The following is a 26,318-nucleotide window of genomic DNA, read 5'->3' as shown; positions in this document are numbered from 1 at the left end:
CAAAATGGATAGATAATATTATAAAATAAAAAATAATATTTTTTATTTATTATACTGATAGATTTATAACTTTAAATCTATACTTTGTTGAACCTTTTTTACATCCTGCGCTTTACACTCCCAGCATCTAGATTATCACATGTCCGTAGCACCCGCAAACATCCCTTTTTATGTACATCATATTTTTTATATACCCAAGGTTTCTCATTTAAAATTAACGGAATCTACCGCTTCCAAAGGTAAATTCCTCATTAGATATATATAAATTATTATTAGTTCTTTTTGACTGTCGTGAGAGGAAAATTATTAATGAAGCAGAAGGCTAACTTCCCCTGTTCCTAGGACTTCCACGTTGCATACCAAACTTATTAACTCTCACTTGTTCTCTTGTAGTTTCCGCTGCGATTTGCTTTCTTGCATGATACTAGACGTCGTTATTTCGTTGTAAAGTTTTAATAAATTTCTTATCCCTTCCGACGGCAGTGCATAGAACAAATCCTTACTTAATCCTTTAAAAGTTGTGAGTTAAACGTCTGAAAAGACAATTAAGAAAAGAAAAAAATATAGCCATACTTTAAGTGTAACAAACGTCTGGGCCTTTTTTTATTACATACGAGGCTGTACAAGAAAAAGCTAAACCTGTTTAATATTTTCTTTTATCGAATTCAGAAGTTTATAATTGATTAAAAGTATAGCCTACTGTTACTCATAAGCTATACTATATAATATATACAGTCAGATAATCTTTAGATAGTTCCTTTTTATAAACTTTTTGTATAACTAGTACCACTTTGGGCTACATTATTATTTTTTATCTTTTGTGTAACCTTTCACAGCTCTCTAAACTTAAAAAACACTAAAACAATAGAAGTAAAAATTTTTATTTATTTTTGCTTTGTCAACAGAGACTTAATTCATTGCCAGGGGGTTAAGTTGTGTAGACTAGTGGTTTAAGTATTGACGCGTGAAGGCATCAGCTTGGGTTATGTTTGCTATTTTAGCTCAAACTTTCTAACTTATGATACGTTTTAGTACCAGTTTAGTTTTTGAAAGTGAATGTTAAATATAAAATTTTTATGAGCACTGCTGTTGCCCTTCAAAATTTTTACAGTGCTAATAAATTGTTAGTATGTTTTAAATATTCCTTAAATTGTTTTGGATTTTTTAAAAACGCAAGCTTGCAGTCACAAAGTAACCTGTAAAAAAGCATGCAATTTCGTTTATACCAGGGTGCATTTTTGTATAAAACTGTTTTTTTTTGGTAAACGGTAAAAATAAGTTTAAGTATGACTCAAAATGAAGTAAGATATCATTGGCCTCATAACAGCCCACTCTTTCCTTATTTTATGATTTAAGACTAAAGGTTAAATTGTTTACATTTTTTTCTTTTTATGGATGATAATAAGTCGGTATAATATTAGCTTATGAAGTAAATGCATTAGAATATATCCCCTGAACAAATACATACTCCTTGTGATAACAGTGCCAATACTGTCTTCTGCCCTACCTCAAGAAGCGCTATGTTGCAGGGAGTCTAGAACTATAATGGTAGCTAAAATTGAGCTAAGTTAGATCAAATATTAAACGATAGTTAGCTATCACTTACCATAATTTACATTCCGAAAAACATAGCATTTGAAGACTAAAAAAGTAAAGCTTTGCTACTTTAACTTAACGCTTATTAAAATTTTTTAAACAGCACACTGAAGACGCTTTATTAGTTGCTTTTTGACACTACTTTATTTTCAAAATTTTACCTTCGCTTTGGAATCGTTTAGCTTGTACAGACTGACTTTAGAATCCCTTTACTATATAATACATCTGTATTATAAAACAAATGGATAACAAATCTGGCTAAACTAAACTTTTGTTATTTCCTAGTCAGATGTTTGGGGTAACCCCTTATGTGGACTCAACCTTTTCAAACGGTCTTCAGTGGTGTCATGGTAGATTGTCTGAATTTTGTCTTGTAAATTTTGTTTTCTCGTTTTTTCACATCTTTTAAATAGTTCACGTTGCCAACTTTCGTACCACTGTTGTCCCAATAACATAAACTTGAACTTGTTAATGGTGCTTTAAATTATTGCTTGCCGCTCATAACGAATTTCGTGCATTTGCAATAATTTTTTAATGAATTAAAAACTGTAAAAACTATTTCTCAAAAACGATCGTAGTCTCTCTTTATAAATATTAAAGTAAGGTAAGTAAAGTATTATGCGCAACCATTATAATACACTTTTAAACAAGTGAAGGGGGTTCCTGTAATATTACCACTTATCAAATTCTGCTTTTGTCACAGTTCAGTTCCAAAGACGAAATATTTGAAATTTGCTGGTATAAGAAGTAGCGAACTTAGACCAACAATAGGAAAATAGGTGAAATTTATAAAGAGAGAAAGATCTGGTGTTGACGAGATTTATTACTTGTTCTAATAGCTATTCATACCCTTACAGAAGACGTTTAACCAATTTTGTATTTTAAATACACAATTCATGTATAAATACTTGTTATTAATTTGCTTTAAAAAGTTTATGTGCGTGCCATCGTTCCTTTTAAATTTATAAGATTAGTTTTATTATTAGCTAACTTTATTTGGATTTTTTTGCTGAACAAATATTTCATATAAACTCAGCACAATTAAAGAAACGAAGTACAAAAATACCGTTACATGCTCGCTAAGCACCACTAACTCAAGACTAGGTTAGGGTTAAGGTTTGGATTTCGGGTTAGACTGGTGCTTTTACTAAAAGTTAATTAATTAAATTTTAACGTTGGGTAGTTTTAATTTTTTATATGACTTTTTTTTACTTGAATTGCATGTAGATACAAACTTTAAATAATTCAATAGTGCTCAAGATTACTTTATTACTTTATTCTTTTAACCATCTTTTTCGCCGCCTCGGAGCTTTTCTTAGGTGTAAAGTTACTTTTAGCTTTTCTTTTTTTCTTTTCCATCTCGGCAAGATCGGATTCTTCCTTTTCAATAAGATTAAGTAGCTGCGAACAACGCTTCTTCAGCTCCTGTACGAGAATGCACGTGTTAAAGAGGCGTCCCTGACGGAAAGCTAAACTAAAATAACTTCAGCCGTTCGACTTTTGATGAACCAGTCGAAGCGAAACTGTGGGGCCTGCCGAACTTCCCGGAGAAGGCGCTCGTGCACGTCTTCGGTGTCGACGCCGAGCGTGTACAGCATGCACACCTGAACAGACAAGAGACAGCCACTGAAGGGGGGTACCCAGTTGTACTCAGTTCACCCGACGTACCAGAAATCGGTCCTCCTCTTCGGTGAAGTGCCGGCCTTTGTTGGTGCTGTAAGCTATCTTGAGTTGCTGAAACGGTTGTCGGTAGCGAGCCATCTTTCTTTTCAGCGCATTCACAGTCTCACCTTTTTTCTGCAACTGCAAGCCAAGTGTGCTCTCAATAGCACAGAAAACGGAATCGCCATCCAAACCTTAGCTTCCCCGCGTTCGATTGATGCTATATACTTCTCCCAGCCGCTGAGTTCTTTGTAGCGCCTCCAGAAGGTGTCGCTGTAGTCACGCACTTCCTTCAAAGTTTTGCCCTTTACAGCAAAAGTAAAGTTGGCGCGGCACAAGGATGGGGCGAACCTCAACCTCCAACTCAGCAGCGATGCTCTCGAGGTCTCGGCGGCCGTACTTCTCGCAGGCTTTACAGAAAGATGTGAAATCCCTGCGGCTCCAGTTGTTGTAGCCTAACTCCGAAGAATCTTACTGAAGGCGGCATACGGTCGGAAGTGGCAAGGTTACCCTGCTTGAGAAGTCGCTCCTTCTCATCCAACTCCTCCTCGGTGAGTTCCGTGCTGCTTTGGACTTTTTCCTGAAGCTTGAAAAAGTAAAGTTGAGTGGGAGACAAAAGCGTGTCTTACGCCACTTACTGCAGCGCGCTCGGCAGGGTCCTCCACATCGGCGTCCGAAACGACGTACTGGATGAGTTTCCAGTAGACATATTTTTCTTTATCCAGCAACTCATACAGACGAGGCGGATAGAACTAACAGGCTCCGTGCAAAGGTTGCGATTGAAAGCAGAAAAAGAAGAGACCTGATGGTCGTGTACGAATGGCTGCTTAGGCGGGCGCGGCTGTCTCGTCTTCCTCTCAGATGACAGCTTCAGTGTTTCCCTGCGGTGTTGTGGAGTGGTATACGGAGAGTCTCTGAATTGGCTTTGTTGCAGGTGCACCTGTAGTACTGGTCTACATCATAGCTGCCGGCTTTTACTGCCTCGCGCTTACCAATGTCAATGTAAAACCCTTTACAAGGCAAGTACTAGAGCAGAGACAGCAGTGCCAAAAAGTGCGCACCTGTTGAGGCGTCACGGCTCTTAGCCCTCCAATCCTCGCCCTCAAATTCGTACACGCTGCTGGGTTGAGTGTCCAATGAAAGCTGTGCGGAATAGTGGCAACAGGGAATGGCAACTGCGGGCTGCACGTACCCCTTTCAAGCGGTCGTAGCCGGCCTCTTTTAACTTTGCATTCAAGGCCAGAGTCTTTTCCTCGCCTGTATGGGTGAAAGGGCGACTCAAAGACTCTACACAGCCACGGGAACATGCCTCTTCTCAGAATTGCGTCGATGTCCTCTTCGGTGATTTCAGTATCCTTCGCGCTACAAATGAGGTGGCGGTAAGCGCAGAAGTGCAGTCGAGAATATAATCGGAGTACTTGAAAATACGTTCAGCGCCGTATCGAATCATATGCAAAACCTCGTCCTTTTCCAGGTTCTGCTTCTGTTGAGCCAGTCGGCCTTGCTGCAAAACAGGAGGCTCTGCTAGCGGTGTGTACCAGCTATGCGGGCCAAAAAAGTGTACCTGAATGACGAGGGCGTCCAGATGAAGTTTCATTTCGGCCCGTTCTACGATCCTTTCCTCTACGGTATTTTCCGTAATGAACCGAAAGACTTGAACCTGCTTCTTCTGGCCAATGCGGTGCGCCCTGTCCATCGCCTGAAGGTCCATCTGTAGCAAAGCATAACCACGTGACGGGAGGCCTCGCTGCGGAGGTAAGGAAGGAAGGTCCAACCTGTGGATTCCAGTCGCTGTCGTACAGAATGACGGTATCGGCGGTAGCAAGATTGATCCCTGACCAATAAGAAGTTGCATATAGAGGAGCCCATCCGCAAAGGTCAGCTGACCTAAGCCGCCAGCCCGTGTGCTAAGCAAGAAAATAAACTTCTCACTGCCCTCCTTATTGTAAGCGTCGATCATTTTTTGCCGGTCCTGCAAGGGCAGATAAGTCGCGTGGAGCAACATTAGACGGAAGAAATATGGCACCGCGTGGGTCGTTTGCCCGTCTAATCGACAGTACTTATAGCCCTTCCAATTGCAAAAATCCTCCAAGATGTCCAACATACGGGTCATCTGTGGGGGCGAGAAAAACTAAAGCAGGCCCACCACCACGACCACGAGGAAAGACCTGACTAAAGACTAAAACTCTAGAGCCACCCAGCTGCAACTTAGGGAGTAACTTTTCAAGGACGGTCATTTTTCCGCAGTTGGTCGTCAAGCCCTCGTTAGAATATGGGGGCCCTGACAAGAAGGAAGTTGAAGTGAGCAGGCAAGAAAGCGGAAAAACGGGCACCTGGCTCAGCGCCGTCAAAGAGATACGGATGGTTGCAGCATTTGCGAAGTTGCATAAGTATATTTAGAAGCCTTCAATTGTAAAGGAGAAGTGACTAATCAAGCTCTGAGAGCTTAAAAAAGAGTTAGACCGAAGCCGATCCGCTTTTCCTCCTTGAAGTACGTCCACATCCTTTTTCAGAATCTTCGTGTACCTGAAAAAGAAATCAGAAACAGCAGAGTTATAAGTGAAGAGGGAAAAGACAGACCATTCCCTTTGCATGGCTGACATGCGGACGTAAATGATGGTCTCTTTCTTGGGGGGCAAAGTTTTCTCGACGTCTGACTTCAAGCGTCTCAATAGAAACGGCTTGAGAATCTAAAATCGCAGCACTCTTAAGTATAATATGCACCATCAAGAAGAAAAGAGGAGACCGAATGCAATTTTGAAACAACTTCTTTCTGCTTGTCCTCGCCGGCATACATTGTGTCAAACCTGTGAGCAAAGATTAGGCCAAAAAAGAGAATCCTAGAAAAAAGATACCAAGAATCAAAGTCTTCTGAAGACGCAAAAAAGTCTGGAAGTAAAAAATTCAGCAAAGCCCAAAGTTCGTGTAGATTGTTCTACCATTGAAGATCGGCTGAGTGAGTTGAAGAAGTATAAGAAGCTCTCGCAGTAGACACCTGAAGAGGGGTCCCCGTAATGAGGAGCCTGTGTTTACTGGAAAATTCGCGAACCACAAGAGATAGTTTGGACTTTTCATTTTTCACTCTAAAAGTAAAAGTAAAAGCAATGAGCTCGAAAGCAGAGGCGATAAAGTCTCGACTGCCTGCCTGTGCGCCTCATCAATGACTAAATACTGCCAGTGAAATTTCTTCAGAAGAGACTTCTCTAGAAGAACCTTAAAGTAAAGTTTGGCACAACGGTGGGACGGGCAAAGCGTGCATGCCGACCAGTTCATACGAAGTAATAAGCACATCCCACGTGGTGGTCAGGAGAACTTCCTTAATATAAGCGATTCGTTCTTCTTTAGAGCCCGTAATAAAGACAGTTTGCAAGCTGGGACACCACCTTTGGAACTCGTTAAGCCAGTTGTGCAAAGTGGATTTAGGAACAATGACAAGATGAGGGCCTGTCATATATCCCGGATTACTAAACAATCCACTATGCACTAAGGCTAAGGCAGATACTTACCGCTATTGTTTTTGAAATGTTTTAGATAACCTAACAGGGAGATTGTTTGTAGAGTTTTACCCAAGCCCTTTTTACAAACGGGCAGTAAAAAATAGTCAGCAACTTATAAAAAAGATAACCATTTCGTCTGCTAGAATCCCATTAACGGCGTTCTCGTATAAGTTCACCTGTTACCATAAATACTATATATTCATCTACAAAATGGGGACAAAAAGTAAACTCACAAGCCAATTTAAGCCGCGTATTTGGTAATCTCTTAGAGCTCCCCCAGTGATAACTTTATGTATAATAACACTTGGCACATAATAGTAAACCGTTCATAACAATTTACAATGAGGAGATTCTGTTATCACTACAGAAGAAGTTAAAGATTTATCTTGAGCTGTATTTAATAGTTCCTCGTCTTCGTCCTTCTCAGAACGGCGATGTCGACTGCCTCCTATTAGTGTGCCCTTCACAGCTGTAAGTATTCCAATGAGTTATAAAAATAAAGTATTACCTTCTCTTTAGGTTCCGGTTTCCTCTCTGATAAATCAAAATTCTTTAAGTTATTAACAGTTTTTCCTATGTGCATAAGCATTAAAATGGATATAGCTACTCACACTATTAAAAAGCACAACAATTATTACCATCTTCAACGAAATGAGAAAAAATTTCTGAATGTCGAAGTAAATAATGAAAACGTTTTTTCTTTATATCAGCATCTTCCAATTTATTTTTACTTTGAGAAGAAACCTCAATTACTTTATTTGAAGTCGGATTGTGAAATTTCATTTATAGTTCATATAAGAAAGTACTTAACTCAGGACTGTACACAATAAACGAAAAAAATAGGATCTTTTATTATGATCGAAACAAGAATAGCCATTAAGTTAGTTTATCTACCAAAAAAAACTAACACAATTTAGAGCTCTCTTAACATAGGAATTAAGCCTCAAAATTTAGAAGTAGGTAGTTAGCAAGCACCAATGCACCCTCGATTGTGAATTTTACCCTTTCACACATTATAGTATCAAAAGTTGAACTCCTTCCCGCTTTATAACTTATTTCTTGCTGCCATTTTATGGCATAAAGTATTAGCGCCAAAATAGCTGCAGGATATAATATTTTTTTAAATAATAAAGCGCATAGGTCACTACAAATACACAAAGAATTTACTTCATTAAAAACCAACGAATTTATCTACTTGCACTGAGTTTTCATTTATTGTAATATAATACTATAAAAAGAATTCGGATAGCCAAAGTAAACAACTTTCGTTACATAAATAAATACTGTTAATTGAACGCGAACCCCTTTTCGGTAATTTTTTGCGGTTTTTCACCACGCTAGCCAGAATGACAAAAGTAACATCCCATATAATTCTACTAACTCTCAAGCTTTTAGTTAAACCCTCTTTTAAAAAGATAAACGTTTTTGAGCAAGCATGTTTGAAACCTCCTGAGTTAAGATATGGAATTTGAGCACTAAAAAGATTTTCAGGGTTGGGGGTAGTAGGTAGTGGGAATAAAAGGCTTTGAAGATAGCTTTAAGTATACGACTATCACTACTGGTTAACTTATAGTTTAAGAATTTTAACCTGGAGACAATAAAGGAAAAAAGGTTCCAGTGTGTTACAATGCTCTTGGTTCTTGCCAAGGCTTCTTAAATTGGGAGAAAAAGTTTTATCATTACCTTAGTGTGGGGATTAAAGAAACAGAAATGTCATTATATAATGCTATCGTTGCCAACTTTATGGCTACACGCGTGAAAGGAAAGACGAAGAGCAAGCGTCTCTCGAATGCTTCAACATTGAAAAGTCGCCCGGTATATATGTAAACGTGGTGAAGGTCACCAGAAAAACTACTAAGGTCCCCACCTGAAAAGATGCAAACATAGAAAAGATACTTTTTTTCGTTTCAGTAATCTATTGACACAAAACTGCTAGGGCTTAAAAAATTAATTAATATATATAATGAAGTACTGCAAATGAAAGTTAAAATACCTTAAATTTATATCATTTCTTTGTTCAACTATATAACCAGAGTTTAATGAAACCGTTAAAAAGCTAATATATTTATATTATTATAATATGAAACCTAAATAACCTAAAAGACTATTACTTCGGAAAGATGTATTTCGAAAGATGGTTGGTAAAAGGAAATGTTTTAATGGCCTATGTGAGATCTGAGGGTGAGCGCACTATTTTACGTATTGTACTGCGTTTTGTCCTAACAATAAAAAACTATAAATCATGATGGCAGGCGTGCTACATAAGATATAATATTGTAAAGAGGATGAGACTACTTAAAAACCCAAATTAGTAAATAAAGAAATTTAAACACAATAGTCATATAACTCCTGGATATAATCTTGCTAGTAACTCAGCCAAAAAAAATAATTTATAAATAATAAACTTAGCCGTTATTTCAAAAGAACATTATTCCGCCAATAATACTTTATTAAAAGGTAGCGAACGAATTTTAAACTCTAGTTAACTTAGTACAAAGTGAATTTTGAATAGTGTAATAAAGTCCAGAATTTACCTCGGAGATGACCTCTTGTAAGTTTACCTAGACAATGGATCGGGATACGATTAAGCCATGTCGCTTTAAAAGGTATCCAATATAAGATTCTCCTTTCCCAACAGCAAGTCAGGTGTGTAAGCTCATTGCTTCTAGTAGTTAACTAAATAAATAAGGACCCGCAATGGAAGCATATAGACAAGCAGGAAAGAGCTCATGTTCTAATTACTTAAACAAGTTGTTCTATAAATCACGCAGAGTCACTCATCAGGTGCAAGGCAAAGCTCTACTTCCTAAGCGAGGTCAGTTGAAAAACTAAAAGACATTTAATCTATTTGCTAACACAACTTTTAAGAACACAATCTCGCTGGAATGCAAAGAATAAGTTCCTTGTCACATGTCAGTCCCTTTTTAAATGTAGCCCCGGATAAACTACAAAAACGGTTTTTTTTACTTTTAATAAATGAAATGTATAAAAAATTTATATAATCCTGTCATTTATATTTGTAACCCTCTAAAAAAAAAATTTAACGTTCTGTCTAATTTTAATTACTAAGAAACATATACTTTTCATCATCATTAGCTTTCTAAAAATATCTAGCAGTTATGCCCCTGTGTTGACTAAGCTACTAATACTGGTGGTTATCACGGGTTCAATGATTACGTAACCACAGCTTTTGCAAACTTGCAAAAACACTTCAACTATTACGTGGTTTCATGGAAACGTTGCCCAGACCGAAAACGGCTCTTCCCGTTTCGAATCCTAATAACCCCATTGTGTTTTTAGATAGTATAGTTTTATTCAGCTATAAAGAAATTAATTTATTTAATTTTATTTTATATAGTAACCATCGGAGGGGTGGATGCTGGAAGAATTAAAATAGAACTTTTTTTTGATATCGTACCGAAAACTGCTGAAAATTTTAGGCAATTTTGCACTGGTGAATTTAAGTATCTCTTTATCTTAATTTATATATGTTCTATTATTTGTTGATTATTCAAGAATTTCTTAGTTTTTTGCCCTTCATGTTAAAATATTAGACTATTTTGTTGTACACAGGAAAAATGGAGTCCCACAGGGCTATTTAAATTCTCACTTTCATCGTGTTATTAAGTCTTTCATGATACAAGGAGGTGATTTTATAAAGGTATGATAAGTGCTTAACGTAATATTATATCTATTATATCATTCAATTTTTTATATTAAAAGGGAGATGGAAGTGGCATGACCAGCATTTACGGGAGTAGTTTCCCCGATGAAAATTTCGAAGTAAAGCATTCGGGACCCGGTTTCTTTAATTCCTGCATTTTTCCTTTATTTTTTTATATACTTTGCTTACTTATGGAGGCCTTGTTTCTATGGCAAATAGCGGTGAAAATACGAACGGATGCCAAGTAATTTTTTGCTTTGAAACTTTTGAACTTTTTTTAGCTGTTAGATACAGTTTTTTATAACCTGTGCTAAATGCGACTTTCTGGATGGAAAACACGTTGTTTTTGGGAAGGTGGTTGATGGTTTGTTAACTATGAGAAAAATAGAAAACGTTCCTGTAGGTGCGAAAAGTAAACCGAAACTTCCTATTATTATTACTCAATGCGGAGAGATGTAGTTTCTTTTTTTATTATTAAAATCTTTATTATATTTTTATTTGTGGTTTGCTTATTATTATTTTTTTAAAAAAGGGAAGATCTTTGTATTAACTATTGAGAATCTTGCTATATTACATTGAATAAAAGCTTACATTGGCCAAGCAACTCATTTTGTAAAATCTCACAGCTTGTTTACTACAAGCTTCGCGTACAATATATTAATGTCTGAGCCTCAAGAGAATATAAAACATCCTATCGGGTAGTTTTTGTAGGCTCTAGTAACCGTTTTGTCTCAAGTAAACATCCGTTGCGAGCTAGTTTCTTCGGTCATTTTATTCGATAGTACCTATTCTGTTGGTTTATTACGTCTGTTACTAGATTGAATACTATAAAAACAACCGTTCGTTTCGATGTTTTTTTTAAGATGGCCCTTCTGTACTAGCTCTTAAGGTGTAAAACATTTAAAGTGGGTTACTGACATCAGCTTTGTTTGCCCTTAAAACCCCAGAATTTCAAGTAATAAAAAGGGGACACTATGGGTGCCGATAAAATAGGAACTGTGATTAATGTCAGGCAAGCCATATATATATTAAAAAAAATACTTAATAAAAACTAAACAGAAAATGTTGTAAAAGAATCCCTGAGAAACTCAAGCTGGCTTTTTTTTTTAAGGACAAAGGCTAATTTATTAGCTACTGTTAAGGAACTTCTCTGAAGGCTGTGGAATTAAAGTTTCAGGACTTTAAAAAAAAAATGTCGCTTAATAAAGGAAAATAAAAGACGAAATGGGCCGATGGAATTTTTTTTTTATAACAATTAATGGATAAACCTTTCTACGCTCTCCAAATATTAAAAGAGCCTAGAAGAGAAAAAGTCATAGGGGAGAGCGAAAAATTGCTTTTGAGAATAAAAGCACTAAAAAAAATAACAACACTATTAATAATAGTTTGAATAATAATAATATTGTTAATACAGAAAACCAAGAAAGTAGGAGTAGTATTAGTTTAGTAATAATACTTTTGCAATAATTTTAATGGCTGTTAACACTGGAAGCTCTCTATTTAGTGATAGTTTCATAGATATAAATTAGCAAAGACACAGAATTGCGTTTGGGGAGCACGAGGGATAACCTTGACGTGGAGATGGAACAACCTCCCGGTGCCTAATTACCTCCGGTCGCCTTCCACGGCTGCATCTCCTCATAGGCGAAATAACTTTGTATCAGAGGTTTCTCTGCGAAAAGCAGAAGTGAAACCCATTTTATAAACTTCTAATAGCCCATGGCGTCAAAAACATTCCTAATTCCAGGGACCCACGTCAAAAGGTTGATGCAACACGGAAGCATTGATTTCTGTGTTAGCAAAACTCATCTTTCCCGCATTTTAATTAATCTCTGCAACTTTTTGAAGTACCCCTGGAACACCTTAATAGAGGCGGTGGAGGCGCACTTATAATGGTTAGACGAAACATTCAACAAAGTACGATATTTTTCCCAGCCCTGCAAAGCATTGAGGCGGTTGGTATTAATCTCTACTTGATCAGCCAGGGGCCTATCTCGGTAAATGGAGCTTACACTCCCCCTGCAGCCCACTTATTACCACAGATTTTAATGACCTTTTTTATAAATTGTTCTTCAGTTGTTGTATGTGGGGCCTTAACTGCCAGTAAATCGCTTGCAACAGCCGTGCCGGTAATCCAAAAGACCGAATCCTCCCACAGTACCCAACACCCAAGGTAAAAACGAATATATCAAATTACCCCGTTTTCATAAATATTCATATTTCAATGACAAGGGAAAATTAAGAACTCTCGAGGGACCATCTGCCAGTTCTGCTTTTGAATCGAAAAAATAAACCAGGACTTTTACAGACCGAGTTAATTATCCAATGCTTTTGGTATTTAACATCTTCCGCCTTACACGGGATGTTCGCCCTACTTGTTGTTACTGAACTGGAGGAGGCATAGTTAAGTAATATATCGGAAGATAGGGCTAACGGTGACCTTCCTTTCCGGAGGTTAACTAGGAATCACAAAATCGTGCACATTTATCATTTATTATGCGAGGCGGCTATTATATGAAGGAAAGTTACAAAGCCACACTTCCTGCTGATCTCCTTTCTACTCAGTATGTGCCACCTGCTTATTTAATGGCAGAAAAATTGCTTTTCGTAATGAAATTCACCGCTGATGCCGAGGGACAGCTTGAGCCAATCCATAATCGAAATCGAGACGAAAGGCATTTGAACCCGAAGGTATCACCATTATGAAATAAAGCAATTATAAATGGGGGTAGTGAGGTGTATGCGGCCTGAAAAACTCTACGGTGGCTCTCGGCACCCCCCATTGCCCTGGAAGATTCTAACGGTTGTGGTGCTCCCGGAGAGACCCCGTCCAGTATCCACGCCAATCAAGTACAGGTCTATCAGCCTTCTGTCAGCCGTTGACAAAGTAGGTGAGGTGGCAGAGTTCCAATTTAGATTTCGACAAGGACACTTCACGAGGCAACAGCTCCTGCGCTTGACAGAGTGGACGACCCTTGCGCCGTCTTTCTTGCTGTCGATAAGCGTACTACTACTTATGAAAACCTATTAAACTTGGCAAAAGTATTATATTCTACGTTAAAGTCTAAAGACGAGAACTTACTTTTTTTTAATTTAAAAAAATTTGGATTTTTAAAATAAATATTTATTATTATCTGAGTAACCATGGCAGCAACGTTCAAACAATATTTCTACGCCATTAATTTGATAAGTGATTAAAAAAAAGTAGAGAAAAACGTACCTTTATCTTTATTGCCATGAAAGTAAAGTTTTTATTCAACCTATAATAAAAATTAAGAACATAAACGAAATTTATACTGATAAAAATATTATAATCTGTTAGCAAACCCTCTTTACCTGCTACTCCTTGTTACCTTTGGACTAAACCTTAATTTATTGTCAGTGCTTTAGATGTTAGTAAAGTTTACAAAGACAATCACCTAACCCGTTTTAGTCGGTAGCACAAAGAAATTAGACTTTAAAAAAGTTACAAGAGATCAAACTTGCCATACTTGCTTTTAAGTTAAAAGCTTAATAGAAATCCGCTAATACCGTTAATGAACAAAAAATCAGTTTTTAAAAGTTGTGTTAAAAAACTATGAATGGAAGTGACGTTCTCAAGTTTCCAAAGTATCGATTACTATATAGGGGATTATATGTAAAAATAATAAGAATAATGAAAATAAGGGTGCGATATTAAGATTTAAAAAAAGAGTTTTTAAGTTGCAATAAACGGTTAAAAACCTACTTGTTACATTTAAGTTAATTTTTATCTTTTACCACAAACCTATTACAAGTGTTCACACTAGGCAAATATCACAAAAAAAAAGGGTTATACAGGATAATGCTACTTGTAAGCACATTTAATATTGAAGTTTTATACCAAATATGGCGTGATCTCGGCCACTCGCCCGAGCCCTCTTGGACCACGATTCATTGCTTTGCCTTATTTTGGCCCTGATGGCTTTGTTTGGGGGTGTACTACTTAAAATTACAAAAACTTTTTTTCAACGTTTCATTAGGTATTACATCATCTTTTTATATATTTTTTTATACTTTTTTTTTATCTTTATTACGTAAAAATTAACAAATGATTTCTTCTACTTCAGTGAAATTTTTATTATTATAGTTCCCTTATAATATTATTGTACTGGGTTATATAGCCCTTCTTATATAATCGAGGTAATGGAACATGCTACAGACAAACTGGACTCGAAATTTACTTTTGTAAGGGACAATGAGAATTTGGAACAATATTGTAAGAGTTTATTTTTCTCTTTAGTTCATGGCATTCAGAAGTCGAATGGAATTCCTACCGAACGAAATGGAGCCTTTTGTATAGAGCTTCACACTTTGTTATAATTCGTTTTAACAGTAACTTTTAATTATTTGAAAAATAAGATCGCAGCTTTAGTTTTTTTGATTTAAAACTCCACCGATTACAAGAAAAACTAGCGAATTTAATAGATGAACTTTTTCTTTTGGTTCCAAGCACCGAGAACGTACTTATAACCATACTTCTTATTTATAGTCTAACAATATATTTTTTTAATTTCATAATAAAAAAAGCTTTCCTTAAGCTGCCAAACTTTCTTCGACGAACAGTTTAATGTTGTGGTTGACTTTCTAGACCACTTACTTGAGCAAGTGGTGCCTGTTTTTTTTTTAATTTATTTAAATCTTACACGGGAAGGGTTTCTTACAAGTTATCTTTAACAGGATACAACTATCGACTTAAATATTAAAGGGATTAAAAACAATCCCTTAACTTGTTCAGGGAACCAACAAAGTTTTACTATGAAGGTTGACTTCTTGTATGCGCCCTAAATCTTCGTTTCGCAGTTTCATCCTCCACTTTTTCATAGACACATTTGAAGAAGCCAATTTCGCTTAATACAAAAAATATACCAAAGCCACAAATTTTCTTTCCGGGTAATTTACTAAATTACTTATAAAAATGTTTTTTTTTACTTTCGATTAATAAAGTTTAATTTATTTGCATCTAGAAAAAATAGACAATAGCAACAGCCCTTTCGTACCCAAACTCAAGAGGAAACTTAATGCGGCTTCTGAAGACTTTAGTTCATTCTCTCTCAATATTAAATAATATTTTTTTAATTTTTCTGCTTGATACGTAGCTCCTATCTTTGATGAGGAAACCAACTCGTACGCCTTTTTTTACTAAACTAGCTCATGTAATTTATCTATTTTCCTAAAAGTTATGCGCATCCGTACGAATTCGAGTTAACTACTTTTACGGTGTCTCAAAAGCAAATGCAGGAGGTTGTTCCACAGAAATTTCAAGATTTAAAAGGTTTAAAGCCATATTTATTAAATATTTATTTGTACTTGCACTGATGGTATTCTTTTACAAGGCAGTCCAATTTTTTACGTTGACACTCTCACAACGTTGCAAGAGTTGTGCACTTATTTACAGTCTGTTTCTGAAATTGCTGTGGACTTGGAGGAAAAAAGCTTTTACCCTTTTAAAGAACTCATCTTATAAAACACCGCTTTCTCTATAGGCCCATAAACAACGCTCGTTTTCGGGGTTTGTTTGCTTGATGCAGATCTCGACGAGGTGCCAGCTCCCTTTATCTTTTTTTTTTGTTGCTTTCACTTTCAGTGCTGCGGATTATATTTTTTTAAGGGAGCGCGATTTTCTAGTTGACACGCTCACGTTGAGGGCTCACATCCCTCTGCTTCTGGAAGTCTTTACTGATTCCAACATCGTAAAGGTTTAAGAGCATTACTCCCCTCTATTCCTCGAGGCCCAACTACTTAGCAGGTCTTCCACGGAGCCGATATGGACATTGTATGGCTCCAGCGAGACTTCGGTCTTTACGTGGTGAACATGTTCGACACCGGGCAGGCCGCCCGCGTTTTAGGTGGCGATGTATTGTAGCTTTGCCTTCCATTCCTTGCTTCCCCTCGTGTTGAAACGAGTAGGATATCCCCGCTATTCTCTGGCGTATCTTCTCAAGCATTTCTGCCAGGTCGATGCAGATAAGCAATACCAGTTAGCTGATTGGCGGGTCAGGTTGAACCTTTGCTGGTCGCGGGCTGGCTTCCTCCAACTAACCCGTTTGCAGGCCACTTCCAGAAGACATGAGGCGGTACGCCCGGGAGGTTCTCTCGTTATTCCGATCCACGCCTGCCTTGGTTTGTTCAGTTTCTGTAGGACACCCACTATCTGCTTTACATCTACGACTGTTTCAAAAATGAACTGCTTTTGAGGTCGAATGAGTCCGGCAACCTCCTCCGGGCTGTGTGGGAAAGAAGCACATCCATATGCTTGAAGAAGTACGAGAAGAGTGTGTGGCACGAGAAGAAGTATCAGGACTTGTATTTGAAGTACAATCGGCGCTATACAAAGCAGCAAGTCGCTTTATGGCAGTTGCACTGCAAAGGAATGGTTACTGTGTCAATGTTTTTAGATGAGCGTTTTTAAGGCCCTTTACGATTGGAGAGATCAAGTTTCACGGGAAGAGGATGAAAGCCCGAGGTTAGAGTACCGTCACTGCTGCCTGTAAACGCCATAACTATGCTCTTTAGCTATATCCTCCAAAACCACCTGCTCTTCCAAATAGCCGAGCATCTCCCTGACGATAAGGTGCACCTGCTAATATCCGATATTAAGTTTTTCTTACAAGCTTCACAGGCGAGTCTCCTACGGCTCTGTAGCCCCGTTCCTCTTCATGTTAAGACCCACGTCAACCAGCTGATTACTATTATATCCCGAGCCAGAAAGCATGTCGGGATGCCCACTTTCAGACTTTACGCAAATTATAAGCCATTCGTCTGAAACAGATTAATGAAGAACAATTGCGTCTGGTGTCGGAAGAGCCGTTACCCGCCGTTGGGCATTCTGCTAACAAGAGAGATCAATTTCTGCCCGGGATGGATCTCACAGACTCATTAAGCCCCTTTGGTTTTGGCGTTTTTTGCGATATACTAACTAAACAAACCCTGCCCCCTCCCCCTCCTTACGGCGGGCTAAAGGTGGGCGACTGGGGAGATGCCAACCAGTCTTTGAAAGTGGAGGAGAGGGCTCCAGGGTACTAGCTCTTTTCCATCCTCTCCCCGAGAAGGTCGGCTATTCCTACTATATAAAACCGCCTGCCCCACTGAGAGACAGTGTTATGCAGGCGCCATTCAAAGGTTCTGTCCTTGTTGATATACTGAAGGGTTTCCAAGACCCATACGTTGCTTATTCTGCTGTAATTCTACTTGCCTCTGGCTACAACAGAGCGTCGATTATTTATATTCAGGCCCTGGTGGACCGCTTGAGATACGAAGGAAAAGATGCAAACATTAAAAAAAATAACGACAGTGAAGTCGCTACTTTGATGGCAAACAATGGAGTTAAGGAAAGGCAGATGCAAGCAAAACTTGAGGGGGATAATTTAGAAACGAATATCATGGTAATGGTATGATTAATCAAAAACCTCCGTCTCTTAGTCTTCGCTGTGTAGTTAGCGGAGCAGGGAAACTATTTTACAAAAAAGAAGCAGAAGAGGCGAGCTCCTAGCGTAGAGCCATTTGATTATGCAAGGGCTGTGAGAATTAAAGGTTTAGTAATAATCTGCGTTTTCTGCGTGTGACTCAATCGCTTTAGTAGGAAATGCTCTATGTAAAGTCGATTCGGGCGCGTGTAATAAGAGAAAACCATTAATTAAGGCGAACTCAGTGAAGATGCTTAAGCATTTTCGTAAGACATCAAGCAAAGTTATCGATGTTAACGTCAGAGGGGACAAGAGGCAAAAAACTGGTGGCCATGAGACATGGCCCTCCCAATCGAAGCCTCAATAAAGCGTACTTTATTGCAGGAGGGAATGATAATTCCCAAACTTTCTAGCACAACTACTTTCTGAAAACAATAGTTTGGTCCTTCGAGCCGCTAGCAATGATGCCGTCATCCGAACAAACTACGCATAGCACATCATCGGAGTGTTCTACCAACCATACTATACTAACAACTTTACTATTCAATAAGATAAGAGAATCGTTAAAACCGTTCATTTGGTGAAGCGGCAAAGAAGAGCGCAAATCCCACACGTTAATTTTCCTGTCATAAGAGCCGCTAACAAATTGGTTGCACTTTGCAGGATCCCAGGAGACGCACGTCACCAGACTCGTATGTCCCGCAGGAAGCGTGAGTGCGATCACCGACCCTTTTATATGTGCATGAATGGCAGACTTTCCGATAAAAGCTGCGCTTGTACCCTGGGCGCGGGGGTCCCATACTCTCACCGTAGAATCAGAACTTGCAGTGGCAAACAGGCGGGAATCCGGAGAGGCTGCCAAGTCGTTCAGTGCAGTGGGTCCCACCTAATCACGGCGTTCAAAGGACAGCATATCCACTTAAAAAAACTGCAACAACCAGTATTTGAGTACTGGTGGCGGCTTCAACATCCCAAAGTCGTATGGAGTGGTCCCAGCTGCAGCTCGCAAAAGAAGACTCCTGCTTGCTTAGAAATGAGAGAATACTCTAAATATGACTTCTATAAAACTCGACATCCGTCCATAGGCAGCCGGTCACCGCCCCTGAGTGGCCTTCGTACAACGCTATGCTTTCCTGCGAGAGTCACGTTAAATCAATAGAACAATTTGGCAGTGCAAGAAGGACTCGCTCTGGACATGAAGAGGGGATCTTTGCGTGAGAGCGTTTGGCTGCATAGCTTTCGTACTTTTCTTCTTCAAAGGAAGAGTCCCACAACCGCAGAGACAAATCCCAACTGCTGGTGACTACCTGCGTGGCAGTGCTAAGTAAGTACTTCATAGTAAGTTAACACTTTGGGTAAACACGTGAGTTTTCCTAGGATTCACAGCGACGTCCTCCACGGATGCCACATGGCCACTCAAAATATACAACGGGCTAACGACTTGAGTCAGAGCGTCGTACTTTCGAAAATGAGTAGCTAGGAGGGAAGTTAGTCAGGCTTTAATAACAATACTTCAAAAATAGTTGCAAGCTGGTCCAACGAAGAAGTAATGCATATGTATTTATTTGCATCTAAAAGGAAACACTGTGAACACAGATTAAGCTCTAAAGTAAAAAGTATTACCTGAAGAAATTAACGCTACGGACTTAATGCAATTTGTATGGAATGAACTTTTATGCACTAAAACATTGGTATTTGTATCCCAAATCTCTACTGTGCTATCATACAAACCAGCAATGCATAGACTGTGGTAGTAAAAAAGAAAAATTTACAAGAAATAAATTAAAAAAAAAGAGAGTCAACTTTGAACTCAGAAATGCTATCGAAGAAACCCAATCACTAACGGATGCTTGAAATTTTGCTGACGGCGCTCGAAAAGCTTCGCAAAACTTAAGTGTAATAACCGTCTCCTATAAAAGAAACCCCAAGAGCCAAAATTTTAAATATTTTTGTACATAAAGGTATGAATTAAAAGTGGAAATAAGCGTACAGTAGAAAGACCATGCTCTTCTATTGCTGAGGCTAAAGTTGAATTAAGATATTTACCGTTCACAAAGATGTCAAAAGGGACAATAGGATCTTAAATAACAAATGAAATATATGTAAGTAAAAAAATATATAAAGAATAAATATAAAGCACCCAGTTCCAAAAGGTGATTAATGATCTCACTCAAGCCATATCTTTTTAACCCCAGGGGCACACTCACAGGTAGTTCGGTAACGGTATACTGCTTCTGTAAAGCATGAAAACTAACTCGTACTGTAGTAATATTATTTTTTAATTCAACCATGTATCATATTATTTACTAATCATGTATAAATAGGCTAAGATATACAAATATGCAGACTCACAAACTAAATGGCTATGTGGTTAATAACTCACGCCATGTTTTGTTTGGGCAAATCAGATACACGTGGAATTTATTAACAAAGCGGAAAACAGCCAACCCCTACTTTCACGCAGTTGTAGTTTCATATCAATTTATCATTAATCAATAGTGTAATATTATAAAAGATTGTCAATTTTCATACCATTTAACACAGAAACTATATAAGTTTTACTTGCTTATGATAAGGATTTCTGTTCCGACCTAGCATGCTTTATATAGATTTTACTTTTTGATTGAGTTCTCTACACTCTTCTACAAATGGTTTTAGTTCTACACTAAATTTGTTTAAACTTAATTAGCTTTACCTACGCTACAGTAGCCTTCTTAAAAAGTAGCTTTACAGTGAACCTTATATTTAAATTTTATAATTGGAAAAATTACTTTTTAACTTCAAAGATATAAAAAACTAAATTCTTTATGCTTATTTATAGTTGAATCTTTATAATTAACCCTTTTATTAAGTCATTACCTTCTAAAGAGGTAGCATGTGTAGTGCCTTCATGTTTTAACTTAGTAAGGAAATAAAGTTCAGGCGCCGCTTATTGTTTTTTATAATTTTTGTAAATTCAATAACCCGTTGTTAATGTTTAAAAGTTTTTTCTTTTTCTGTTTAGTATAAATTAATTTTTAATACTTTAAATGGGTCCTTCTCAGGGTTTATCATTTCATTTTATATTATTTCTAATGTTACTTTGTTCATATCAATTTGTTTTCTGCTATTTACACGAGGACTGTTAAAACCGCAGGTGAATACGTTAAGACCATTAGAACGGGATTGAGAGTTGTTTCCGTGGCCCAACGATTAAGAGCACTGATGTGCATATTCAAGGTTGTAAGTTTGCGGTTATTTTGATTTCTTGTTCCGAAGGTCCTTTTTTTCTCAATTAGAAAAGCTTGTCTCTTAGTTCAATTGTGTTATCTAATTAAGTTTAAGATCACAAAATAAATATGGTCGTCGCATATAATATATATTATTCATTTGTAAATATCGTTAGTTTTTTTTTAAAAGTAAAAGTCTACAGGTTGCACCTATTATTATTTCTGTTAAATGTATACTTTCACACTATTGTGTTCTCTTTTTAAAGGATTAACGATGAAAATTATTGATTTTTTTTTTTTTTAAAAAAAGAATATTTAACAAATAACCGCCGACATTTTAAGATGGAGTTTCTAGAGTGGTAGTAATATTCGTCGTCTAGTGGTAGATAAGAATCGGACTGAAATAAGCTGAAACAAGTTTGTTGATGCTCTCGGTAATCGCCTAAAGGATGACCCTGAGCACTGAGGAAGAAAATACGGTGCACTTACTGAAGGAAGAGGCAGATGCTGCTGGTCAATATCATTTGTTTGAATTTTGGGATAAACTTGATTTCGAAGAAAAGAATAAACTAATACAATCCATTTCCAAGTACAGACTTTTAGAAATTAAGGAGAAATTTAATAAGTATGGTTTACTTAGAAGTATAATATTTCCTCCTATACATTTATAACAAAGTAATTTTTTTTAAGAAACTAATTTTTAGTGCTCTGCAAAAAATGGATAATAATAAAATTCCTTACAAATTGGAACCCGTACCCAGTTTGAATACTCAAGTTGTTAAGAACACCTCAAAGGAAAAGCTACAAGAATGGCACTTATTAAATCTCTTTTTATTAAACTTTCTATATTTAATTCTCCTTCTATCCTATTTTAAAAAGGAGAGAGCGTGGTTTAAGGGCCATCACTGAAAGTAAGCTTGCGGTTGTTCTTTTAGCTGGAGGCCAAGGGATTTTTTTTACCGACTTATTATTGTCAACACCTTTTAACATACTTATATAATACAGGAACAAGGTTGGGATCTGATCTTCCTAAAGGTATGTTTGATATAGGACTTCCCAGTAAAAAGACTTTATTTCAGATTCAAGCAGAGAGAATTAAAAGAGTGCGTAAGTATTTGAGTTTTTACTATTTTTTTATATAGAGATTGAATGTACATCAACAGCTACTAAACTGTAATATTTAGATTCCTTTTTTCAACTTTATATTAGAATTTTTAAGCGGCGGCTTTCTTATCCCATTTTATATTATGACTTCCCCCAAAACTCACGAGGAAACTAAAAAATATTTTGAAAAAAATAACTTTTTTGACTTAAATCCCTCAAATGTCTACTTTTTCAGTCAACATACACTGCCTTGCTTTAGGTATGGCTTGAGCACTGCTTTAAAATTGCAAACACAGCTGTTTAGTTGTAAATTTATGTACAGTGTGTAGGTAACTCACTGCTTTATCTCGTGTGTGCCAGAAAAGCTAATAAGTTTGCTACCTGCTCTTGTTACTCACTGCAATAGCTTTCTTTTATAATTTTATTTAATATTCCTGAGAAATAAGTTGGTGTATAAACACAGTAGTAAAGATTCCCTTTTTTAAAAGCAAAAACTTGTAACGTTTACTTGGTTTCGTTGAGACCTTCGCTAATATGATGATATTAACACCGTTATAACAACATCAATAGTTTTGAGGGAAAAATCTTATTGGAAAGTCGAACGAGCATAGCCGAGGCTCCTGACGGAAACGGCGGCCTTTTTAAAGCTCTTGGTGCTCTCTTATGCAAAAGATTCAACTAGCTGTTGAGTTTTAGTAGTAAAGCCAGAGACTTCTGGCTAAAGATTATATCTATCCCTTCAAACTTTAACCGACGCGTGTTTACTATTTTTATAGAAACTTCCGGAGCGTTGGACGATATGAAAAAAAGAGGCATTTGTTATCTTCACGTTTATTGCGTAGATAACGTGTTGGTGCGTGTAGCTGATCCGTGCTTTTTAGGTAGTAGCGTAAAGGGCTTACGCTTTTTCCTACTATTATAGTGCTTTTCCTTATAAATTTTTAAGGCTACTCCATATCCTCTCGCGTCAGTTGCGCGGTTAAAGTTGTCACAAAATCTTCTCCTCTGGGTAAGTTAAACTTCAACAATATTAAAACAATGTACACAAATTTTTTTATTAAAAATATTTTTTACACTTGAAAATAATTAAAGAGTTCATCTGAAACTTAGTACGTAAATGTTACAAAACTTTTATAAACTTTGAATTTTTATCATTGCTATCACTTTTCTTATAAGAAAAAATTGGTGTAATTTGCAAAATAAACGGAAAATTTGGTGCCGTGGAGTACAGTGAGATTCAAGAAGGAGACGCTTACGCTCGCGACCCTGAGGGTGCGCTTGTTTATATAAGACTACAAGTAGTGATTACGCACTGCTCTCGTCTTTACAGGAGAACTGTTGTACAATGCAGGCAACATCTGCAACCACTATTTTACGTTGCAGTTTGTGGAACGGATGGTGCGGGAGTGCGAGCTTCCTCTACACGTAGCAAGAAAGTCCATTCCTCACGTTGATAGTCACGGCGATGTTCTTCTCCCTAAAGAACCCAACGGCCTCAAACTAGAGATGTTCATATTTGATGCTTTGGAATTTTCAGACGACCTGGCAGTTTATTTAGTTGAGAGGTCAGAGGAGGTTAGAATAGTTTCTATAAATCTTCTTTAGAAAATTGCTATTAATGTTATCAGTTTTCACCGTTAAAAAATGCAAGCGGTAGTGCGGAGTCGACTCCGGAACACTGCAGGAAAGATTACTTGTCTCTATGCGAAAGGTAATAAGCGTCAAACTTCTTGTCGAGTTAACGCTAGTCGCTTGGTTTATAATCTCGAAAGATATCTTACTCGAGCGGGTGCTAAAGTAGACAAGGCCCAGAGTGACGAGTGCGAGGTGTCCCCCCTGACTTCCTACGCTGGCGAAAATCTGGAAGGCTACAATAATAAGAGGCTTGTTTGCCCCTTTGTAATATAAAGAGTCTTTAGCTTTTCTATAATTTTCTTAACGCTGCTGCCTAAGGGTAAGAGGATTACAGTCTTGCGTAATTGAGTTTGTGCTTTTTATGGTAAATTATAACACACTGTACTCAAGCACCGTTTTTTAGATTATACCAAAATATCGCGACCTTGTTTTCTACAGGATAGATTTATATATATTAAATTTTCTTTAAAAATTGGTTGTTTACTTGAAAAACTATATACAAGGTACAATATTATTGTGCGTAGGTAGTATAAACACTAAGGCGGAATCATAACATTTTAGCATGGAGAGTAATACACTACAGCACATAAGCATACCTGGATTTATGTGCCGCCCATTATATTGGAATTTATTGGGGCCCGATTACATACGCAACCATCAATGACCTGAAAAGAGAATCGAGTCGGCAGGAATCCAACCCACGACTTCTGGTATGCGGTCAATAGTTTTAACTGCTGGGCTACAACGGCAGCTCTTGATCTCGGTTTGAAGGTTTACGTATTTAATCCTTATCTGGTTAAGGTGAGTCTGTTGGACCCTTGTCAATACATTAAAAACCATATTATTCAAAACTTAATATTTAAACTTTATGGATTTGTAAATGATAGTTGACGGACAAAGTATCAAGCTGTATAATTAAATTTTTTAAAAAAATATATTTATGTATTGGGAAGAATCCAACCGACTCACGTTGATCAAATAAAGATTAAGCTCTTAGAGCTTATAGTAAGAGTTGAGCGCTTTGTGCAAGGCCAGGGCAAAGGGTCTAGGAAGCTATGTTTGTAGTCAGGCGCTTTTTCAACTTTAAAAGAACGGCTTCCATCGCCTTCTGCTGAAGGTGTGGTCCGCCCTGAAGCCTCTATAAGTGTCCTTGCCAAAAAACTGAAACTAATAGGGGGTGTGAACCTCGACGACTACTCTTTGTGGTACGATTAAACAACTACGCCATTTTGCTAGCAACCAGCAAGAGGCTGAAGAACCTGTTAACCCTTTAACAGGCAAAACTCCGGGGTTTAAAATAAATTTTTTTTCTGCGAAATCACTTCCTATGTGGAAACTATACTTTAAAGTCCAATATATTTTTTTAAAATTTGATTCTATATATCCCAACTAATATTTCAAAATAAAACAGTTAAGAAAAATGTTTACTTACCTATCTAACCACAAATAAACTTCTTACATCTAGAATGAACACTTTTTTGTCCAACAAAAAGATCGCGCAACACATGCTTAACTTAACGTTTACTGGTAACTAAGTGTACCACTTTTCTTGTTTTTTTTACTGCCTAATCCGTTAAACTATGGTACCCAAACTTACTAGAGATTGTTATAGAGACCGAGGCTGTCTTTTAGGGTCAGTTTCCATGGTCCTACTCTTGCAAGTTGAACTTAGGTGGCAAGTGGTAAGCAAAGTAATCATTAATCTACAAGGGGTTAAAATCTGTTAAGAATTTTTATTTGCCCCACCTCGGGGGCCTCAATTAAAAAAAAAATTCTCCAAGTGCAAAAGAAAAGGTGCTCTTAGGTGAACCCCCATTTGGGCAGGTTAATCCGTTAAAAAGGGTACAAAGGTTCGACTTTTCCACAGCGCCGACAAAACGCTTTTATTTCTTCTAATTGTTTGGCCTATAGGGCTTGATAAGCGAAGTTAACTTTAATAGCCAAAACAAAGATTAAATCAACTACCACGTGTCGTTGGTTTCAACGCTGCATACACCCCAATACTTAAGCTAGAGCATAAATGAGTGCAAAGTAACTTAACTTTAAATTTCTTATTTTTGGCCATCGCAAATGCAATTGTAAGAACTTCCTTGAATGGACAGTATTTTTCCCTTAACTATTTTTCAGCTTTTCTAAAGAAAAGTTAGTAATTTCGGGTAAGGTTATATAGTTCCTAGTCAAGATCATGCCATTTGAATAACAGGGTGTAATAAGACAGATCGCCTTGCCAGCTAATGGTTGTCACTATCTTCTAATAAGATAAAATTAATTTTTTTTTAAGATTATCATCATGTATAATTTTTTTCTATGTTCTCGACATTTTTCTACGCGACGTGCCTCAGCCGAACGACCCTTACACGCGAATTGCCTTATATACGGATAACTTGGCGATTTACTTCTCGACAAAGTCACCTGCCCTATAGTTGTTAATGCGGTTAACAAAAATATTTACCAGAAAATTATGTATAATGACTTTTCTCAAGTGTTTACTTGGAGCCCATTTTAAAGAAAGAGATTTACTGGGCGC

General features: G+C 37.3%; 6 protein-coding genes across 8 annotated transcripts; 4 read left to right on the top strand and 2 right to left on the bottom strand.

Moving 5' to 3' along the window:
- Positions 1-375: 375 nt before the first annotated feature.
- On the bottom strand, positions 376-7,538 carry LOC135146371 (SWI/SNF-related matrix-associated actin-dependent regulator of chromatin subfamily A member 5-like). The gene is made up of 34 exons (XM_064078542.1): positions 7,394-7,538; positions 7,264-7,328; positions 7,096-7,216; positions 6,989-7,041; positions 6,884-6,931; positions 6,765-6,831; positions 6,524-6,702; positions 6,404-6,471; positions 6,254-6,341; positions 6,114-6,193; positions 6,005-6,065; positions 5,839-5,948; positions 5,722-5,784; positions 5,592-5,662; positions 5,427-5,539; positions 5,285-5,371; positions 5,146-5,230; positions 5,034-5,092; positions 4,823-4,969; positions 4,677-4,762; positions 4,568-4,620; positions 4,451-4,515; positions 4,320-4,401; positions 4,199-4,268; positions 4,061-4,139; positions 3,897-4,010; positions 3,769-3,844; positions 3,616-3,713; positions 3,453-3,563; positions 3,265-3,399; positions 3,081-3,200; positions 2,870-3,021; positions 2,691-2,743; positions 376-509 (listed from the first exon to the last, which is right to left on the bottom strand). The coding sequence occupies exons 1-34, from the start codon at positions 7,536-7,538 to the stop codon at positions 376-378; spliced, it is 3,138 nt and encodes a 1,045-aa protein (XP_063934612.1).
- Positions 7,539-9,452: 1,914 nt separating this feature from the next.
- Positions 9,453-10,878, top strand: LOC135146370 (peptidyl-prolyl cis-trans isomerase H-like). The gene is made up of 8 exons (XM_064078541.1): positions 9,453-9,570; positions 9,624-9,711; positions 9,943-10,058; positions 10,114-10,219; positions 10,329-10,416; positions 10,479-10,557; positions 10,617-10,663; positions 10,714-10,878. The coding sequence occupies exons 1-8, from the start codon at positions 9,453-9,455 to the stop codon at positions 10,876-10,878; spliced, it is 807 nt and encodes a 268-aa protein (XP_063934611.1).
- Positions 10,879-14,378: 3,500 nt separating this feature from the next.
- LOC135146369 (exosome complex component 10-like) lies at positions 14,379-15,904 on the top strand. The gene is made up of 10 exons (XM_064078540.1): positions 14,379-14,420; positions 14,581-14,734; positions 14,800-14,900; positions 14,968-15,048; positions 15,118-15,201; positions 15,264-15,330; positions 15,405-15,479; positions 15,537-15,564; positions 15,618-15,712; positions 15,774-15,904. Exons 2-10 carry the CDS (start codon positions 14,584-14,586, stop codon positions 15,902-15,904), a joined length of 813 nt encoding a protein of 270 aa, XP_063934610.1. The 5' UTR covers positions 14,379-14,420; positions 14,581-14,583.
- On the top strand, positions 15,860-18,343 carry LOC135146374 (exosome complex component 10-like). 3 transcript variants are annotated; one of them, XM_064078548.1, is made up of 15 exons: positions 15,860-15,979; positions 16,049-16,136; positions 16,187-16,286; positions 16,348-16,438; positions 16,491-16,527; positions 16,580-16,780; positions 16,836-16,903; positions 16,954-17,011; positions 17,060-17,152; positions 17,209-17,329; positions 17,401-17,489; positions 17,547-17,618; positions 17,670-17,822; positions 17,874-17,970; positions 18,020-18,343. In XM_064078548.1, exons 1-15 carry the CDS (start codon positions 15,963-15,965, stop codon positions 18,208-18,210), a joined length of 1,476 nt encoding a protein of 491 aa, XP_063934618.1. In that variant the 5' UTR covers positions 15,860-15,962; the 3' UTR covers positions 18,211-18,343. The 3 variants fall into 3 exon arrangements, with proteins under 3 accessions (XP_063934618.1, XP_063934617.1, XP_063934616.1); XM_064078547.1 differs by having other exon boundaries at positions 15,860-16,136; positions 17,547-17,603; XM_064078546.1 differs by having other exon boundaries at positions 15,860-16,136.
- Positions 18,136-20,162, bottom strand: LOC135146375 (ribosome biogenesis protein wdr12-like). The gene is made up of 12 exons (XM_064078549.1): positions 19,984-20,162; positions 19,834-19,922; positions 19,647-19,753; positions 19,467-19,588; positions 19,356-19,414; positions 19,207-19,302; positions 19,028-19,150; positions 18,917-18,976; positions 18,782-18,862; positions 18,624-18,729; positions 18,414-18,572; positions 18,136-18,353 (listed from the first exon to the last, which is right to left on the bottom strand). The coding sequence occupies exons 1-12, from the start codon at positions 20,132-20,134 to the stop codon at positions 18,262-18,264; spliced, it is 1,245 nt and encodes a 414-aa protein (XP_063934619.1). The 5' UTR covers positions 20,135-20,162; the 3' UTR covers positions 18,136-18,261.
- Positions 20,163-21,030: 868 nt separating this feature from the next.
- On the top strand, positions 21,031-25,006 carry LOC135146367 (UDP-N-acetylhexosamine pyrophosphorylase-like protein 1). Its single transcript, XM_064078539.1, has 15 exons — positions 21,031-21,062; positions 21,363-21,677; positions 21,757-21,864; positions 21,932-21,997; positions 22,056-22,159; positions 22,262-22,415; positions 22,727-22,809; positions 22,933-23,037; positions 23,103-23,165; positions 23,333-23,428; positions 23,487-23,731; positions 23,785-23,867; positions 23,929-24,039; positions 24,517-24,592; positions 24,857-25,006. The coding sequence occupies exons 2-15, from the start codon at positions 21,502-21,504 to the stop codon at positions 25,004-25,006; spliced, it is 1,620 nt and encodes a 539-aa protein (XP_063934609.1). The 5' UTR covers positions 21,031-21,062; positions 21,363-21,501.
- The last annotated feature ends 1,312 nt before the right edge of the window (positions 25,007-26,318 follow it).

Source organism: Zophobas morio, unplaced genomic scaffold (assembly GCF_036711695.1).
Source record: "Zophobas morio isolate AGI-343-1 ecotype UQ-CSIRO unplaced genomic scaffold, CSIRO_AGI_Zmor_V1 ptg000224l, whole genome shotgun sequence".
NCBI classification, from domain to species: Eukaryota; Metazoa; Arthropoda; class Insecta; order Coleoptera; family Tenebrionidae; genus Zophobas; species Zophobas morio.
Note: the sequence above shows the minus strand (reverse complement) of the source record. Positions and strands in the feature narration are given on the sequence as shown.